Raw genomic sequence first — 18398 nt, forward strand, 5'->3', positions numbered from 1 at the left:
CCTATTTTCACAATTTATGCGCATCGCTGCATTTTTGTTATATAGTGTGTTATTAATAGTTTCATAAATTTGTAAAATGCTTATATTGTGTTTCTGGAAACTAGAATAAATTTGACATAAAATGGATATCTCACTTTTTTATAGTTTTCTTACTATAAACTGGTTTTATACTAGGTATAGGTCCCCCCCAAATTAAAAAAATAAAAAAAATGTAAATTTTGAATTTCATGGAAAAAAATGTTTAGTCAACATTATTTTAAGGCCAAAATAAAATACTAATATTATTATATGTTTAATTCTGAACACAAAAATATATACTTTCTATATATATTAACTTTTAATTTATATTTTTAATAAATTTTTTTTTAAAAACCCTTGCACGAGGCTCGAATAAAAACATGCTGCCACTACAGGAAAAAAATGACTGCCAGTTGGAGGTGTTATGAAAAACATAAAAATGAACTTTACACATTAAAATTTTTTTTTTAATATTGTGCCGTTTGCTGGAAGTTGTGTGAAAAGATATACTGACGTTATAAGGGTTAAAATTAGGCGATAGTTAATTGCTTCTTAGACAAACATTTTTCTTCTTGAAAACTATGATTACTTCACCAGTTTTTCAAAAGACATACTGACTGATTTAGTACATTTAAAAAATATGCCTCAAGTAACCACCTTATAATTGATATCTCAAGGTTTCTTTGTGATACTATTATAATGTGATACTATAATAATACAGATATTATTGAATATTTGTATTACCCCTTTCATATTATTTTCCAGAATCAATCAGTGTTTCTATGGAAATACATTGTTCGTCAATAATCACTCTGTTTTATAGATCCCTGGTTAGAAGCATTGTTGAGTATGATACTGTTATCTAGAATAGAGATCAGAGTTACAGGAGACAACAGTAATAAAAGCTGTAAACAGGAATCCCTTCTGTTGATGGACTGGAAGTCTCTTGAGTTAGCTGAAGTAGATACGTGAAAAGAACTTTGACTTCCTCCTCTTTAAGCTTTTAGCTCATACGAATTCTGCATCATCACAACATGACAGCAGAAAATATAGGTCTAGGGATTCTAGAATGCATTTTTCATTTGAAAGACCTGTTCAATAGTCCATATCTTGGGTTATGAAAACTGATAAAGTACCAGCATTGCATACTCCTTTGAGAGTTTAGTCTTTGGCAAGTTTCATAGAATGTATAAATGACATGAAAGCTATTACAGTATGGCATTCTTGCAGTTGGCATGTTTTAAATAAGGTCTCAAATGTAGTATTTTTTCAGGGTTGTTTTTTGAACTTCATCTTCTTTATAGTTTTACTAGTCGGTCATTAGCCAGTGGGAGAATTAGTGAGATGATGTGGTGAGTTAAATTTTCCATACAAAATATACATATATAATGTGTGTGTATATATTATTATATTCCAGAACTCTGAATCGTAATATCTCTTAAAACTGATCTACTGTGTTTTAGTAGAATGGAAAATGTTTCGAACATTGAGTTGGCTGGCTTTAGAGATGTGTATTTGCAATTCCTAGAATGTATTTCTAGACTTAGCTATAACCTAGTGTAACTGGCCGATGCATCTGTTCTTAATAATATAATTATTTTAAAGAGTTAAACAATCCTGATGTGAATCTTTTGCATTCTAATTTGTAGTGTATTGTCATAATATAATTAATTTGATTTGGTTTCAGGGAAATGAAATTCCACATTTAAAACATTTGTACAAAAACAGTTTAATTACTTTTAAATCAATAATGTTCCTAAAAACGTTATCATGGAAACTTTAACAAATTTTATCATACTTTCTTTATTAAGGTGAAATAGTGAGACATTGCACGATGGGAAATAAATAGGTTGGCGCACGAGGCTGTATCGGTGTGGGAGTCACGCTCGCTTCGTATCTGTAAGGACTCTGACAATGCTGCCAACACCACCAATGTTGTAAGCCTTCTCGTGCCACAGCAATAGGTGGCCGCTACTTCCCTCCGAGGGGATCTCAAACCCTCGATAGATGTACTTCATCAACACATCCACTAGGTCCCGGTCTAGTGCCGCTACTGCTTCCTCGATCTGTGAGGATTTGATCGACAGCAACACTCTCAAAGCTATATTTAGTGCATTGTCCTGAAAAATAAAATAATATTATATAGTTACATTATTTGGTAAAACTGATAGGAAATATACTACAAAAAAGATACAAAACATAACCAAGTTTCAGTGAACATAATATTCTACTTCGTTTATAGTATATAACTGTAAATAAGAATAATCATTTCCTATGGGAAGAGTACAAAAGTTTCTACAAAACATGGATCTTACTTGATAAAAAGGTGACTACTTTAAAAGAGAATTAACGAGTAGAACCTGATGATAGAAGACAAACATATCTCGATTGCAACTTATCAAGACTGCTCATGACTGATACACTCTTTGAAATAAAACACCTCAAGAAACTTATACTTGTTAAAGGGATCATAATAAATGAGGTAAAAAAGAATGATGACAACCAGAAAATTTGAAGATAAGAAATATATATTGAGCCAGAACTGTTTTGAAAAGAAATCACAGAATTAAGCTTGTTTCTCATTACAATAGAAGACAACAAATCATCTGAAGAAATGTCAGGGGTACCAAAAAATAAAAAAGAGAATTTTTGATTCTTTATTAATTAAATTGAGATTATACCAATGAGTGAAAATAAACAAGCTTCATATAGAACACGCCAGTATGAGTAAACAAAGAACATGAAAGAATAATGTTAGCTTGTTCACTATCAAACTGGTAGATCTCAGTTTATTATATAAAAAGCTGATTACAGAAAATGTGTCTTCTCAGCAACGATTATTTCTCTATTTGTGATTATTTAAAATAACTCAATGATCAATATTTAACAGGGTCCTGTTGTTGCTATGAAACAAATATAGTGTGTAAGGAAACAGAATGGAAAGGATTCACCATCTTTCCAACATAATTTTTGTTCTCACATCATCCAAGTTAACGTACGATACCGACCTCCAACAGGATCTTGTGTATAAACAATAATGACACTGTCATGTTCGGCTGGTGGGGGAAGGAGATAGAATTAATCTTCTAGCAAGCTCTGAGGCTGGGGCAATAACTTTGTAGGGGAGCATGAGTACTTAATGTACAAAAGTACACACTGGTCTAAAAAGAAAACTTATACATACTAAACAACAACAAGACTAGAGGAGGCTACAATGTCCCATCTTATGAATTGCACTATTATGAATTGCACCTGGTTTTACAACTGGTAATAAACACATTTTATCAATTCTACATGTAGTGCAGTTATTGAAGCGAAAAAATCCGGTCTTACCTCCGAATTTTTTTTACTGGTGAACCGATTTGCATGAAATTTTGGAATTAGGCTCATCTTACCCTTAACTTCAAAAGTGAAATTGATCTGAAAACTCCGCCTATTATTTTTAAGGGGGTGTAAACAACCCCTTAATGGAAAAAATTGACATTGAGCCATTTTATCGCTAGAAAACATATCTAATAGTAAGTGGTGACATTGTTGTAAAGTGTTTTCTAACACAATTACCTCATATTAAATTCATTTTCAACCCCTTGAAAATCTTACAACCCTTGCAAACAACCCCTAAATTGAGAAAAAAAAATCACAAAAAATACTTTGGTATGACATAAAAAAGATGTAAGTATAGAGTAAGTAATATTTTATATTCTCTATAATAATTATCAAATTTTTAACCCCCTTTCAACCCTTGAAAACTGCCCCTTGATAAAAAATTGTTAAACTTTTTTTATTAAAATGAAAAGGATTTACATATTATTCCACACTCACGAAAATGATTATAATATTCTTAAATTTTTCTACTCTTAAAACTACCCTAAATTAAAACAGTAAATATATATATGATTACATATTTAAAAATAATTTAATTTAGAGTAAAAAATATTGCCATTTATTGAATAAAATATTATTACATATTATATAATTATATTATATTACATTATATATTATATATATTACAAATTATATAAAATTCACTCAAATGTGTGAATATACATATAAGAACGTTGGTATGTATTCAACGTTCAAAATATATGAGCCATATTATGTATATATATATATATATATATATATATATATATATATATATATACACACACACACATTACAATAGTTTTGGGTCTCTATTATACTGCGTACTTTCACCATTGCTCCAAATAGTCACACTCCGAAATTTTCAGTTACTAAGTAGAAAAAAATATGATAAGTTTTTGGACCATAACTCCTTCAATTTTCATGCTATCAAAAATTTATAAAAAAAACATTGTAAAGGTACTTAAGAGAGCTACAACATCCTTCATTGCAATATATAGTAAAAAAAAACCTTTTTTTACAAACGGTGATGGGTTTTAAAGGGCTTTAAAAGAGGCTGTGATTGCGCTGCCACGCGCTCTTTAAAACAATCATATCTCCGTCAACTTTTGTTTGACAGAAAAAAAAACCAAAAATACAAATTGTTTTGTCAGAAAGAAAGATACCTAAATTTTTTATGCATACACTTTTATACGTATCTGTCGTCATTTTTGAGATATTATGAAAAAAAGGTGGTTTTTAAAAATTTGAAATTTTTTTTTTTAATCGTGACTTTTTTGAAAAATATGTGTCCTGAAGCATCCAAAACTCATGCAATCTATCATAATCTTCATAATAAAGTTAATTCTAGGCGGAATACGATTAATTTTAATTTTGGTGGAAATGGAAACGTATGAAACCATTGATTTAAAAGAAAAAAAAAACATTAGATGCTCCTCTTATTTGCAATACAGCTCACTTATTTTACGTGCAAAAGACTTTTAATAGTGCTCATTTTAAAGCCTTATTTCAAGCACTACAAAACCCTTTTTTTTTAGAATGCTTAAAATGCATTCTGCTCGCCGCTAGATGGCATTGACCACATCGATTAAATTTCAAACAAAATAAAAAAACGGATTTGATCTTTAATATCTAGCTTAATATTTCACTTAGAACACTTTTGTAAAAACCTAATTGTTTATTTTTCTACCTGCTACAATTTTGTTCTCTATAAAATTTTTCGATAAAACGTATATTTTTGGAGGTATTTGCAAAAAAAACCGATGAAAAACGTGAAAAAATTGTGAATTTTCAATTGCAATATCTTGAAAATTATTGGATTTTTCAAAAAAAACTTTATAGATGATTTTTTGCTTAAAATTAGGCCTTCTATCGAGATCCGAGATTATTTTGAACAAAAAAACAATTCACCCCCGAGAAGGTGTGGCAAACCACCCCAGGGTGATTGCCATGTTCAAATCATTTTCAATTTTGAAGTCAAGGGTAAGGTGAACCTAATTCTAAAATTGTATGCAATTCGGTTCACAGTAAAAAAATTCGGAGCAATAATGCTTCAATGACTGCACTAATGGAAGATATATCTTGTCCTAGGACGTCAGGTTACCATATGATAAATGTGTATTTGAGGGTATATAAATGGCAATAGCCTTATTTAATTTCAATAAACATTGAATCACAAAAAGTACTTGCTCCGCCGGGAGTCGAACCTGGATCTCTCACTTGCCAGGTGAATGTGCTACCATTACACCACAGAGTGCTTAATTTTTCCGATTCAATTATTTTGTATTTGGCCGTATCTGTCATATATATATATATATATATATATATATATATATATATATATATATATATATATATATATATACGGCCAAATACAAAATAATTGAATCGGAAAAAGTAAGCACTCTGTGGTGTAATGGTAGCACATTCACCCGGCAAGTGAGAGATCCGGGTTAATATATATATTAATCAATCATTTTGAGACAAGTAATGCGTCTTGTATTTTATCTATTTGAATTCTTATACAATTTGAAGTTTAAAACATACCTATTAAGACTGTAAAGGTTATTTTTCCCGTAACACTCCACTTTACTGTATTTTTCCACTTTACTGTTCAGAAGTGCCAGCCCCTTTGGAGTGTTTAGGCTGTGCTGCACTAAATTATAAATATATTTTGGAATAATTTAATTTTTTGTTTCTTATTAACTATGTGAACTACACGAATAAAAAGATCGGCAAACTATTCCTGCACAGTTGAATAACTGTGTTAAAAACATAAAATGTATACATTTGTACAATGTTTTTACTTAGAACTAAAAATGGAGCAAATTAAAATATATTTTAAGTATGGGGATACTTTTATTTTAAAATATAGATAATTTTAAGTAAACTGGTTAATTTTATTCAGTTTTGGTTGAGATTTGATTTTGAAAATAAATTTACAGCAAACAATTTGTATTGCACATTTTAAATTACCCAAACAGACATGTTCTTGTGTTTATAAATAATGATGAAAAATATGTTTTTATCATTGAGAACCCATAGCTTAAAAGAATGTTACAGGATTTTAGCTCCATTAATATGTGATGTTGGGATAAAATAAATGTGCAACATATGGTCAAACAGGCGTCAACATATTTAGGTACCACATCTAGTGTCCAATCAATTGGAAGTCAGCACTAAAAGGGCTGGTTTGTTTGTGTTCTGTAAACAATACTTTAAATAATTCTATACATGTTTTAAATCTGTTAATAAATTACTAACTTAAATTATTACCTTAACTTGTTGATTTTTTGAGCCTAGTGGTGCATTACGTAGTACTGTTTTCAGTGCATCTACGTAGCGACCTCTGTGTTACGCTGTTGAGGAAAATCTTAAGTTCTATAATATATGAAAAAGTGAGTAAAAATATAACCAAATGTCATAAAAATTATTTCTACATTTTGTAGAAACTCTGGTATTTCATTGGGTCTTAAACACATAGTGATTAATCTAATAAAATGTATTCATTGATATACAGTAACACTGTGGCTCAGTCATTGAAACACAAGACAATTTCTGCCTACAAACATTTAAAGCCAGCTTTTAATACTACAAACATTAATCTTCATAATTCCTTTTAAGATTTTACTTGTATTAAATATATTCTTTACAATCAATCAATAATTTACGAAAACTTCTAAAATTGTAGACATAAGGAAATAACTTAAGTTAGAATTCAAATTTAAACACACACGGTCCTTGTGTTTAGTCTAGTTAAGAATGCTGTACACTACAGTGCGTGGAAGCATGCCGTACTGCCCAGTTGTAAGTTCAGCTGATTTTTTTGGTAAGGTAAGCACACTGCATAGCCACGAGCCAACACAGTGACCTCCACAACTCTTGCGTGTGGTCACTAACTGATCGCGTATTTTGGTATTATACTGACAACATCCCTATTAGGGGAAAAGAAAGTGTTCTATATATAAACGAATCATACCGCTCCTACAATTACCTAACTTCAATTTCTGAGGTTGAATTATGTCATCTGAGCTTGAATCTAGGTACTACCTCAAGGAATGTTTTTCTTTTTCTGATACCAAAGTCTGCTGCACTGTAGCCAGGAGATTCCTGATCGGTACCTTCCTGAGCTCGGATTACTCATCATTGACAAACACTTGTACAGCACATGGAAAAGCAGTGACTTAAAGTACAATATTATAACAGCGATAATTGACCGCTAGGCCTTGACTAAGTTAATGGAAGGGGAAAGGTTTGCTGACAGTCATGGTAAAAATCTGTATGACGCAGTGCAACCACTAGTACCAGTTTCTGAGGTTTTTGTCAATGCCTGTCCTGGAGCCCCAATTAACCCACATACTGCAGAACACTAACGCAATGTGTACAGGACCTCACAGACCAGGACGTGGTTGTAATAATCGGAGGGGCTAATGATATGAGCCGTGTTACCTACAGAAACAGTCGAGCTGCACAAGTAATTCCAGGTCAAATACATCGGTTTTGTCAGCAAAATAACCATACCAACTTTATTTTTTTGTACCATTGTTTCAAAAGACACGACTGGAGAAAAAACATTTCATTAACAAAGAAATTGCAATTTTAAACGGTAAACTGGAGGAAATGGAGAGCTTCAATGTTATTGATGGGACTGAACTGAGAGGACAGCATTTTACTCGCCATGGAATGCATCTGAACAAGATGGGAAAAAAAAAATTGCTTGGCAGGAAGATAGTTCAGGCTATTGGTTAGAACTTCAGCGACATCAAAGTCTGATCCTGACCTCTGCGGAGAAATACCTACTCAAGAGCAAACCACCAGCCCATCTGTGATAGAGGTCAGCCCAAGGATAAGCTTGGAGTCAACTCTGGAGGAGCAGTCCATCTCAGCAGTATTTCAACAGACATCACCAGTGAAGCTGACTACTGACCCTACCGTGACTGAGTCCCTACAGACACCACCACCTGGACACTCCACCAGCCCTCACCTGTCGGGAGACAATGGGACTTGTCTACAGTCTCCAACTCTAGTGAAGCATAGCTCTTTTTCTATTTCTTCACCTTTTCAGGGTTTTTGAAACGCCCAAAACAGACAAAAGAGTGGTGTGTCTCAACAATTAGTGGATGAATGTAAAAGAAATATTACAGTAGAACCCCAAGGTAGAAACAGTTATTTTTTAAGAAAAAAAGTACAAAATGTAAAAAAAAACCTTAGTTGAAAATAATGGAAAAAACCCCTTGTCTGTTTCAAAATTTAACAACCTTTTAACAATGAATCTAGTTCACTCATTGAATCAAACTTGCACATCGGTCTTAACATTTTACAAATTAATATCCAATGTCTCCGTAATAAATTATTAGAATTAGAACACTTGTCTAAACTTAAAGCATATAGATATTATAAGCATTTGTGAGCACTGGTTACTAGAAGAGCAGATATCTTTATTTACACCTCAGGGCTTACAAAGCTGCAAGTATGGTGTGTCGCAAAGCCTCAAAAAATGGGGGTGCTGGTATTTTTATAAGAGATTCGCTTGAATATAGTGAACTAGACCTAAGCAAATTTAATCTAGAGCAAAATTTAGAAATTTCAGGAATAAAATTGGCCAATTTAGAAGTAGCAATAGTTTCTCTGTATAGATCACCTTGTGGTAATATGGACTTATTTTTTGATAACTTTGAACAAGCTATTAAAAGGTTTTGCAGCATACCTCTAAGTTAGTCATTGGAGGTGACTTCAACATACCATTCCATAAAACCACTGACACAGTGTCAACCACCTTTGTAAACATCTTACGCTCTCTTAACTTGGTAGCTATAAATAAGGCTCCTACAAGAAATGATTCGTGTCTCGATAACATCCTCGTAAATTTTTCAAGGGATTGTTATGAATTAAAAGTTTTGAATGACTGCATTTCCGATCATAATCCTCTTCTATTAAATCTAAAACTTGATAGATCATGTAGACCAAATGAGACAGTCACATCCTCAAAAAAAAATGTATGCGTAAGCAAAATGAGACAAAAATTAAATTTGCTTGCAGAAAGTTTGGAGAGTGAAAGGTGGGAAATAATTGATACCTATAAAAGAAAAGAGATTGACATTTGACAACTTTATTTAACAGTTTTCTAAAAACATATAACAATATTTGGTATCTATCATCTCCATTAGTTGGTGTTAAAAGCAAGCAGACAAAGAAACTTTTGTGGTACAATGAAGATTTTAAAAAGAGGTAGAGAAATAATGCTAGGTTATTTTGATGTTTTTAAGAATCTTAGAAAAAACTGGGTCTCAGCATAGGGGAAGCCGCATATAACCTTTATAAATTCTTCAAAAAAGAGTATAGAAAAAAGCTCAACCTAGCAAAAAGGGCTTGTTTTGAAAATCATATAGAGGGAGCTAGTAATAAATGTAAGGCTGCCTGGAGGTAATTTCCTCAGAAAACACAAAACAACACAGGTGTGACACCAACAACACTTGATCCACACCTAACTAACCAGTATTTCATACAGTCCGGTGGCAGACATTCAAACTAACATTGATAACACTGACATATTGGCAAACCAACCTACTGGCTAACACTTTAACTAACTGTGTACCTCAATTTACTTGGTCATTAATCACCCCAACTGATGTAACTAAGGTAGCTGCTAAATTGTCAAACTCTAAAACTTCCGACTTTGATGGTATATCTAATTATATTGTCAAGAACACAATAAAAACACATCAGTTCACCATTAGCTTTCATCTTCAATCAATGCTTATTACATGGATATTTTCCTGATCTTCTAAAAAATTTCCAAGGTATTGCCAGTCTACAAAAAAGGGGACAGATCTCTGCCCCAAAGCTATCGCCCAATTTCTATAGCCCCCATCTTATCAAAAGTTTTTGAATCTATAATGTATCATCAACTTAATCAACATTTTGAGTCCAATAATATAATCAGTAATAACCAACATGGCTTTTCGTACCAATAAATCTACAACTTCTGCCGTTACAGAAATAGTCGTTAAGGCACTTCATGCTTTTGAACAAAAGGAGTCAGTTGCTTTAACACTCATTGATTTAAGTAAGGCGTTCGATTGCGTGAATCATGGCATCCTCCTCGACAAACTTAAGATCTATGGTATATCAGAAAATTCCATTAATATATTGCAGTCATATCTATCGAATAGAGTACAATATGTTTCTGTTCAAGCTCAGCAGTCTACCACTCTTTCTGTGGCCACAGGTGTACCACAGGGCTCAGTTTTAGGACCATTCTTATTCATCATTTTTATAAATGATCTGCCCTCTAATGTGTTGTCTAACATTGTTATTTATGCTGATGACACCACTCTTTTTTCATCTAATAAGCAGTTGAATACTCTGAAAGAAAACATGGATGCATCTCACAGCTTGGCTTTAAATTGGTTCACTTCTAATAGACTGATATGTAATCAGGAGAAAAAACGCAAAAATCTGCTTCTCAGCTTATCTGAAAATTATGAAGATCAATCTGTAAAATTGTTGGGTTTTCATCTTGACAGCAAGCTTAATTGGAAATCACACATTGACCATGTATGTAGAAAAATATCTAGAGTCTTGTATCTAATGTGGAAACTGAGGGATTTTGTTAGCTGTGAATATTTGAGAGTGGCATATTTTGCCTTTTTTTCAATCACACATTTCCTATGGCATTGTTTTGTGGGGTCACTCCAATGCTGTGAATGATATTCTTCTCATTCAAAAAAAGTAGTTAGAACCATCAGTGGAAGCAGCTCTCTAGAACATTGCAAACCACTTTATATCAATCTCAAATTCATGACAGTTATTAACCTTTACATTTTTCATATACTAGTCTATACAAAATTACAAATTACAGATTTCAATACCAGACAAGATTTTCATCAACACAATAACCAGGGTAAAAAAACAAATTAGATCTCCCTCAGCACAGGCTAGTCAAAAACCGGGCAACTCTTTTAAATTCAATTGCATAACTTTTTATAATAAGCTGCCTGCATCTGCTACAATGACTCCTTTCAATATTTTTAAACTAAAGATAAGTAACTGGCTCATATGCAATCCATTCTACTCTTTAAAAGAATTTTTAGATTCTGACATAAATATCATTTTTTGATTAGTTTGATTTGTAGATTTCTGATTTTTCTATACTGTATTAGCTATAACGTAATTAACAACCATGTGCACACTCTTCATAGATTATATTAAAACCTGTTACTTGGTCATAAAATTAGTATAATTATAGTACAATATTGTAATAACTAATTTTGTTGTTGTAAATATCAGTGCTGTATATTTTGACGATGCCTATTTCATATTGTTGTGACCATGGCTAATAAACTTCTTGATTCTTGATAAGAAAATTCCTGATGATAGCCACTAGAGATTGCTCTACACTACTCTAGTAAACAGATCAACAAAAATTTCACATGACATGCACAGTTTAGTTGGGATAGTACCAAAGTACCGCTGGTTATGAAGATTGAATTTGGTTTGGCAGTTTAGTATGCCTCGTGAATACATTATGATATGACCAATTCTGACGACTGTTTCTTTTTACTTTTACTCCAATCGGAGAACGAAAAGAAATTACAAAAACATATGTGGATTCATCCAATTAATGTAAAAAGAGACACATGGAGAGCATCATCATTTGTTTTCTGATTTATTGAAAGATCACTGAAAGTAGGTACTGGCTCAATATATTCTAGAAAGTCAAAAACAGATTAAGGGATATGTAATAGATATAATAATCCCATGCAATAAAAGTTATGATAAACCATCTAAAACTTATATATTTAAATTTAAAGCATATACAGACTGAGACAACAATTTTAATTTATCAGGTATGTTTCACAATATAATAAGACTTGTAAGCCTATTTTGGTTTTAATCGTTTTGTTACATTTAAGTTTAGTTTCTTTGAACTTTCAGTTTATAAATAACACACTGTAAATTATTCCATGAATTTTTGAGTTATTGAATGGTAAATTTAGAATGTTCAGAAAATTCTTATCAATTAATATTTAATAATACCTGAATAACTATTATTAAGAAACAACTTTTCCAAAGTCTGCCAAGCATACCTTGGGTTTTCACTTATATAACACCTACTTAATAATTTCAAATAGCCTATTAGTAATTATCTTTTTACACAATTAGTAGGTATACTTTTGGTACCTGTATACACTTAGGATATCAACTTTCCATACTAGGACACGTTATTCATAAAGGAATAAATATTTATTAAACATTGGTGTTAAGTGCACGGAAAGTCAATTTATAGAATCAAACCTTTCAATCTACTGACTTACGTACACAGGAATGTTATGGCCATTTGTAGTCTGATGGTATGCTTTAAGGTGAATCAGTGGTTTTTGATGATGTTGGCTCATCCCACACTGTTGACAAGACATTCATGATCAAACATGGAATATTTATCTGTTATGTGAGATGAATATTCCTAGAAGGTTTAAACATGAATGACTGTGGGCTGCAGCAGCTCTTGTACTGCTAGCGATGAACAAAAAATATCTCTCTGAAAGATAGTTTTTAATAAGTAATGGATAGCCTAAATATATTAGAGTCTGATCATAAACACACATATTTACATTTTTATTTAAGTCCATTGGTTACATTTAAAAAAGGAAGTAAGATCTAAAGTAGCAGACAATATTTTGAAAACAATGACAGTAGGCTAACACTTCTGCAGATGGCTGTCAAATAAAAATTTGCAATATTTTCTCAAGAAATATTTTTGAAATTGAAAAAAAAAGCTGTTAGGTTTATAATATTTCTCATATTTGTTAAGAACAAATTATGTAAACCATGTTTCATTTAGCATTACCATTACATCTTTGTGATTTTTGTAAAGCAAGAAAGTGTCCACCTGTCTGGGGAGAATTCTTCCCTCTATTTCACAAAGGCGCTCATTGATATCTGGGCAAGCTGTAAGTATTGTATAGTATCTGATATGTAGGTCTAGGTTAGAGTTGGTTTTATTGTTCTTAATGCTTTTGTTAAATTACTTGTGTTATTTTAATGTATTATATATAATTCGGCTGCAGTATAATAAGCGTCCAACACTCGAATGATAGATAATATCGAATCATTGATATTCATGAGTAAAGAATCCTCGATATAACTACTTAAACCGATTTACATTATAGGCATTTAAAATTAAGTATAAAAAGTAATAATGTTATGGTAAATAAAAAACAATCTAGGCTATGTCTATTTAAAGATAACAAACAAAACAACTGGGCTGTTACTGAATAGTGTTCTCTTAACGACTTTCTGGTAATAGGTTACTCAGTAACCAGTAATAGCCAAGGCCATTTCGTGTAAGGAATAAAGCTAGGAATAGAAATTTTACAGTATATTAGTCTTATGCGTTATAATTAGGTTAGATTAGATTATTGTAAGTATTTAACTAGTAGTACCAAAGTTAAAAATAACCTTGTAAAGTGCTCGTGTGACCTGAGTTTGAATTTGGGTACTATCTTGAGGGATGTTTTACTTATTTCGCCAGAAGTATTACCTATGGGTACTTTACCAATCTTAGTTCGTCCTAAATCGTACAACGTGATATGACGTCGGAGAAGTTGCAGGCTTCAGTGACTCTGAACTTCTGGTGAAATGAGAAAAACATCCCTCAAGATAGTACCCAAATTCAAACTCAGGTCAAAATATCCGTCAAAATGGTACCAGAATTCAAGTTCAGACTACAAGAGCGCTTGCTATGGTTATCTCTAACTTTATAATACATACTTATGTATAGCCTAATAACAAATAGTAAATAAGGACTTCATAGTACCCAATAATTGTGCTGTATATGTATTATATCATGAAAAAAGCTGATAATGATTAATTTTGAATATCTATAAGTAGTTACCAAGATTGAATCAGCTTGTTACAAGGCTATATGAATGTAATAGCTCAACACATTATTTTGTAATAGGCCTAGGTACAAAGCACATTATTTCCCAGCTCCAGCAGCCATTAATCAAATACCTTACACATGATTCAACATGGTTTCAATTACTTTGGAACAATAATGTCGAACTGAATTACGTTATAGATTAAATTTTAGAAGATTGTATTATAGTGAAGCTATATTTTTATATGTCAAGGAAATTATGTAATTTAAATTAAGAAAAATAATATAACTTTGTTTATCCTAAGTTTGAGCAGCGTATTACTTACAATTATTTAACAGAGTGAACACCATGTTAGACAGCATTTAAATCGCTTTAATTGATGACTCGATATTATCGATCATTCTAGTGTTGGATGCTTATTATACTGCAGCCTAATTGTATTATTCAATTTTAAAGAGTTGGCATAAATTAATTATAAATGTTTTTGTATTCAATAGTTTAAGTATTTCTGATTGATAATTTGGGTCCCTAATTTGATTGTAGTGGTGTGGTCGCTTAGGTATACTACAGCTAAATATTCTTCAAAAGTAGGCCTAAAATATTGTGCTGCAACAGAAAATTTACACTCTACTTTTAGGGTAAAATCAATTAAACTACTAAACATTATCAGGTAAATATTTTGCCACAAAATTGTATACAACTTTTTACAGTGTTGTCAGTAGAATTTTTGACTCAGAAAAATACTACAGGCCTGGTTACATTACTTAACAAGTTATGAGTAATCATTACACAAGCAGTGATTTGTTTTAGGTAGCTACTTCTAATCAAGTATTACACTAGTTAAAGCATATAATCATAGCCTGACCTTTAATTATGTCAACAGGGGGTTTAAGAATAAAGTTAAACCTAGCTAATATTTTAAGAAATCTCCATAACACTGTAAAAGGATACTGATTAAGGAGTGAGGTTACTTCCGACTCATCTGGACCGACTGGAGGTGATTGAAGTTCACCCGGTTCTTCTTCTCTGTATAAATCTTCATTGCACTGATCAACATCTAGTTTCCTAAATGCGGAACTTGAAGTGTTTTTAGCCATCGTTCGTTAAATAATTAAAGAATATAACTCATAAGATCTTATAAATTGGTTGAAGATAAACACTTTAACCACAACAACTCTACTACGGACGACGTCAGACTCTAACTCAAACTGGCGAGTGACGTCTGTTTCTGAATTCTGACAGGCCCAAGATTAGGGAACAGCACAACGGCCTCAAAGTAGAAAGCGATTGGAGAAAAAAAACAACACCCGGGAAAAAGGTTTAGACATATATGTGTATATAGTACAGGTTTAGGTAAACATGTCTTCAATATATTTTTATAATAATGTTCGAAATGATTGTGTAAGAACATAATAAGCTATTGACAGTTATAATATATAAATAGCTGAAAATTGTGTTTTAACATTGATTTAGCATAGTAGAAGTTTAAGATGATCCGTATTATGAGATGTTTCGAAAATTTTCACAGTACTTTTTAGTTGTACGGAATACTAGTTATACGCTCATCTTCATGTATTTTGAAAACTTACAATATAAATATACATTGACTGTTCCTCAGAAGTACTACAAAACGTTAAATAGGATTAATCGCTATTTCGTTTAATAACTGTCATTATTTTAACCTTGAACTCTGAAATAATATGTACTGTACCTTCTTCCATTTGAAAATTTCATTCGGCTCCATCATATTACGTAATTAGTAATTTTACTGAAATGACTACAGTCTGATCATGTCAAACGCCTTGCTAAGATCTATGTAGACTGCATCAACTTGGCGCTTTCGGATAAAAGCCTTAATAACCTAACCTTGGAATATGAGAAGATTTGGTGTGGTAGATTTCCCTGCCATGAAGCCATGCTATTCATCAATAATAATGTTCTTGAAAAGTGGCTGGAGAATGTCCAGCACCAAATCGTCCAATATCTTGTTCAGCATTGGGAGGATCTCAATCGGCCGATAATTAGCAACGTCCTGTCTGCAATTAGACTTCAAAATGGGTACGACGTAACTCTCCTGCAGTATATGAGGAAATTCTCCCTTGGCCAGGCTTAAATTGAACATATGGAGAAGTAAAGGGGCTAGTTCGGCACGGCAATGCTTCAGGACTCCAGGAGCGATGTTATATAAGCCACATTCCTTAGAAGCGTCGAGAGTTTTCAGCATTTTGTGGATTGCTTCAGCAGTAAATGAGGTCTCGGATAAGGTAAAGGACGTGCTATACGCCGTTGTTGGCAACTACTTGTTAACAGCAGGCACATGTACGGAAAAGAAGAATTTGCCGAAAACATTACACATCTACCTTGGGTGGAAAAACACTGGGTCACCCAATTTCATCTCTCTCGGCTTTGTCTTATATCATTGACAAAGCTCCAAAAGACTTTTACGTTTGAATAAATATCCACAAGGTGCAAATAGTTAGCTTTACAAGCTCTAGAGAGTATTCTGCACTGGTCACGCACTATGCTAAAGGCACAGTAGTCGAAGTCTGTAAAGGTTTTCTTATATGGTGTGTGCAATATTTTATTGAGGACAGAAACTGGAAAAGATGCATTTCACTTAGTCAATTGTAATTGCGCCACCCAAGATGCTATTCTTGACGTTCTTGAGGTTACATTTTCTCACATCATGAATATATTGAGGACGTTGAATAGGAGGATTAGGACTGCACATAGTGCCTGTGACACAGAGAGCTGGATGACAGTCTTCAAATGACAGAAGAGGATCTCTAGCAGGTGTAACAGAGACTATTGCTGAGTGGCAAAAACTAGGTCCAGCTGAACACATTCTGCTATTCATAACTTCACTTATCTGCCCAATGCCAAACAAGGAAACCATATTTAGTATATATCTGTGCGAAGTATAAGTAGCCTGTGGAGCAGCAGAAATCCAGTTAAACCCACAAAGACTGAAGTCACCAATTATAAGGACCGATTGAAGTTTGCTTTAGATTACCACAATATCTTCAGGCATAGCAGAGAAATTAATATATTCTTGAGAGGGCGACTGAGGAGTTATAAACGCCTCAAAAAAGTCTATTAGATTTTTAAAGCTCTAACTTTACAAATACAGCTTTATAAGTTGAATTAATATATGGTATTTCATTAGATTAAAATTGATTGCAAATAGCCACCAAGACATCACCACAGACCCCCTTGAGGCTAGCAAGCTCAGACCTGTCTTTGCGGCATATGGTGTGATGAGTGAAGCCAATTTCGGAAGAAGCAACGTGTTGATTGAGGTTTGACTTCGTAAAGATAATTATGACATGGGTACATTGAGAAACAGTTTCAGCTAAAGTATGAGTCTTCAAGCGAATGCCATTTACATTTTGATATAGGATTGCAAGTAAGAACCAAAGCGGCACAGCAAAATCAGATATTGTTACTTACATTTAGGCAACTAAATGGATATCCAGATGTAGTAAATTACTAACCGTATTGTCGATACTTTTCAATCTTTACTTTAATGACTTAATATTTAAAATTAGTTACTTTATTCCTTTCTATAGGTCTAGGTTTGCCCAAGGCTGAGAAGGAATTTACTCACTGGCTGTCAACTTTTGAAAGTTTCGTAGTTTGTTTAACCGAATTTTAGAATAATCTGATAAGTTGAGATTTATTGCGAATTCAATTTCATTTAATGTTTATGAGTTTAGCTGTACAACTTACAAATACGCTTTCGATAACAAAGTCTACTAAAATAAAGAAGAGAATATGATATATTAAGTGAATATATATTAATAAGAGATATTTGCACTACACGGTCTGCTCGCAGTACTAAAACAGCAAACGGAGGAAGTCATTGGTGTGTATATTCAAGATTTAAAAATTAACAAGAACTATGATTTTACAGCTGCTACTGCCAACCAACATTTTGATGAATGTCTAAGTGTCTTTGATGAATCCGACGGGAAGTGAGATTTTTGAAAACCGAAGGGTACGTCATAGTCGAACTTGGAGTAGCGGTGCATAAGTACAATGGATGAAAATTAAATGCTATGAAGGAGCTGTGTTGATGTTTCGATTGGACGCGATATATCGTCAGAAACTTCAAACATATTAATGGGATTTGGT

The 18398-nt window shown here is 32.6% G+C and overlaps 1 protein-coding gene across 1 annotated transcript; it reads right to left on the bottom strand.

The window, feature by feature from the left end:
• Window positions 1–1722: 1722 nt before the first annotated feature.
• On the bottom strand, window positions 1723–15505 carry LOC124364513 (actin-related protein 2/3 complex subunit 5-B). Its single transcript, XM_046820057.1, has 3 exons — window positions 15216–15505; window positions 6658–6730; window positions 1723–2138 (listed from the first exon to the last, which is right to left on the bottom strand). Exons 1-3 carry the CDS (start codon window positions 15359–15361, stop codon window positions 1899–1901), a joined length of 459 nt encoding a protein of 152 aa, XP_046676013.1. The 5' UTR covers window positions 15362–15505; the 3' UTR covers window positions 1723–1898.
• Between the last annotated feature and the right edge of the window lie 2893 nt (window positions 15506–18398).

The sequence above is a fragment of the Homalodisca vitripennis genome, chromosome 6, assembly GCF_021130785.1.
Source record: "Homalodisca vitripennis isolate AUS2020 chromosome 6, UT_GWSS_2.1, whole genome shotgun sequence".
Taxonomy (NCBI): Eukaryota; Metazoa; Arthropoda; class Insecta; order Hemiptera; family Cicadellidae; genus Homalodisca; species Homalodisca vitripennis.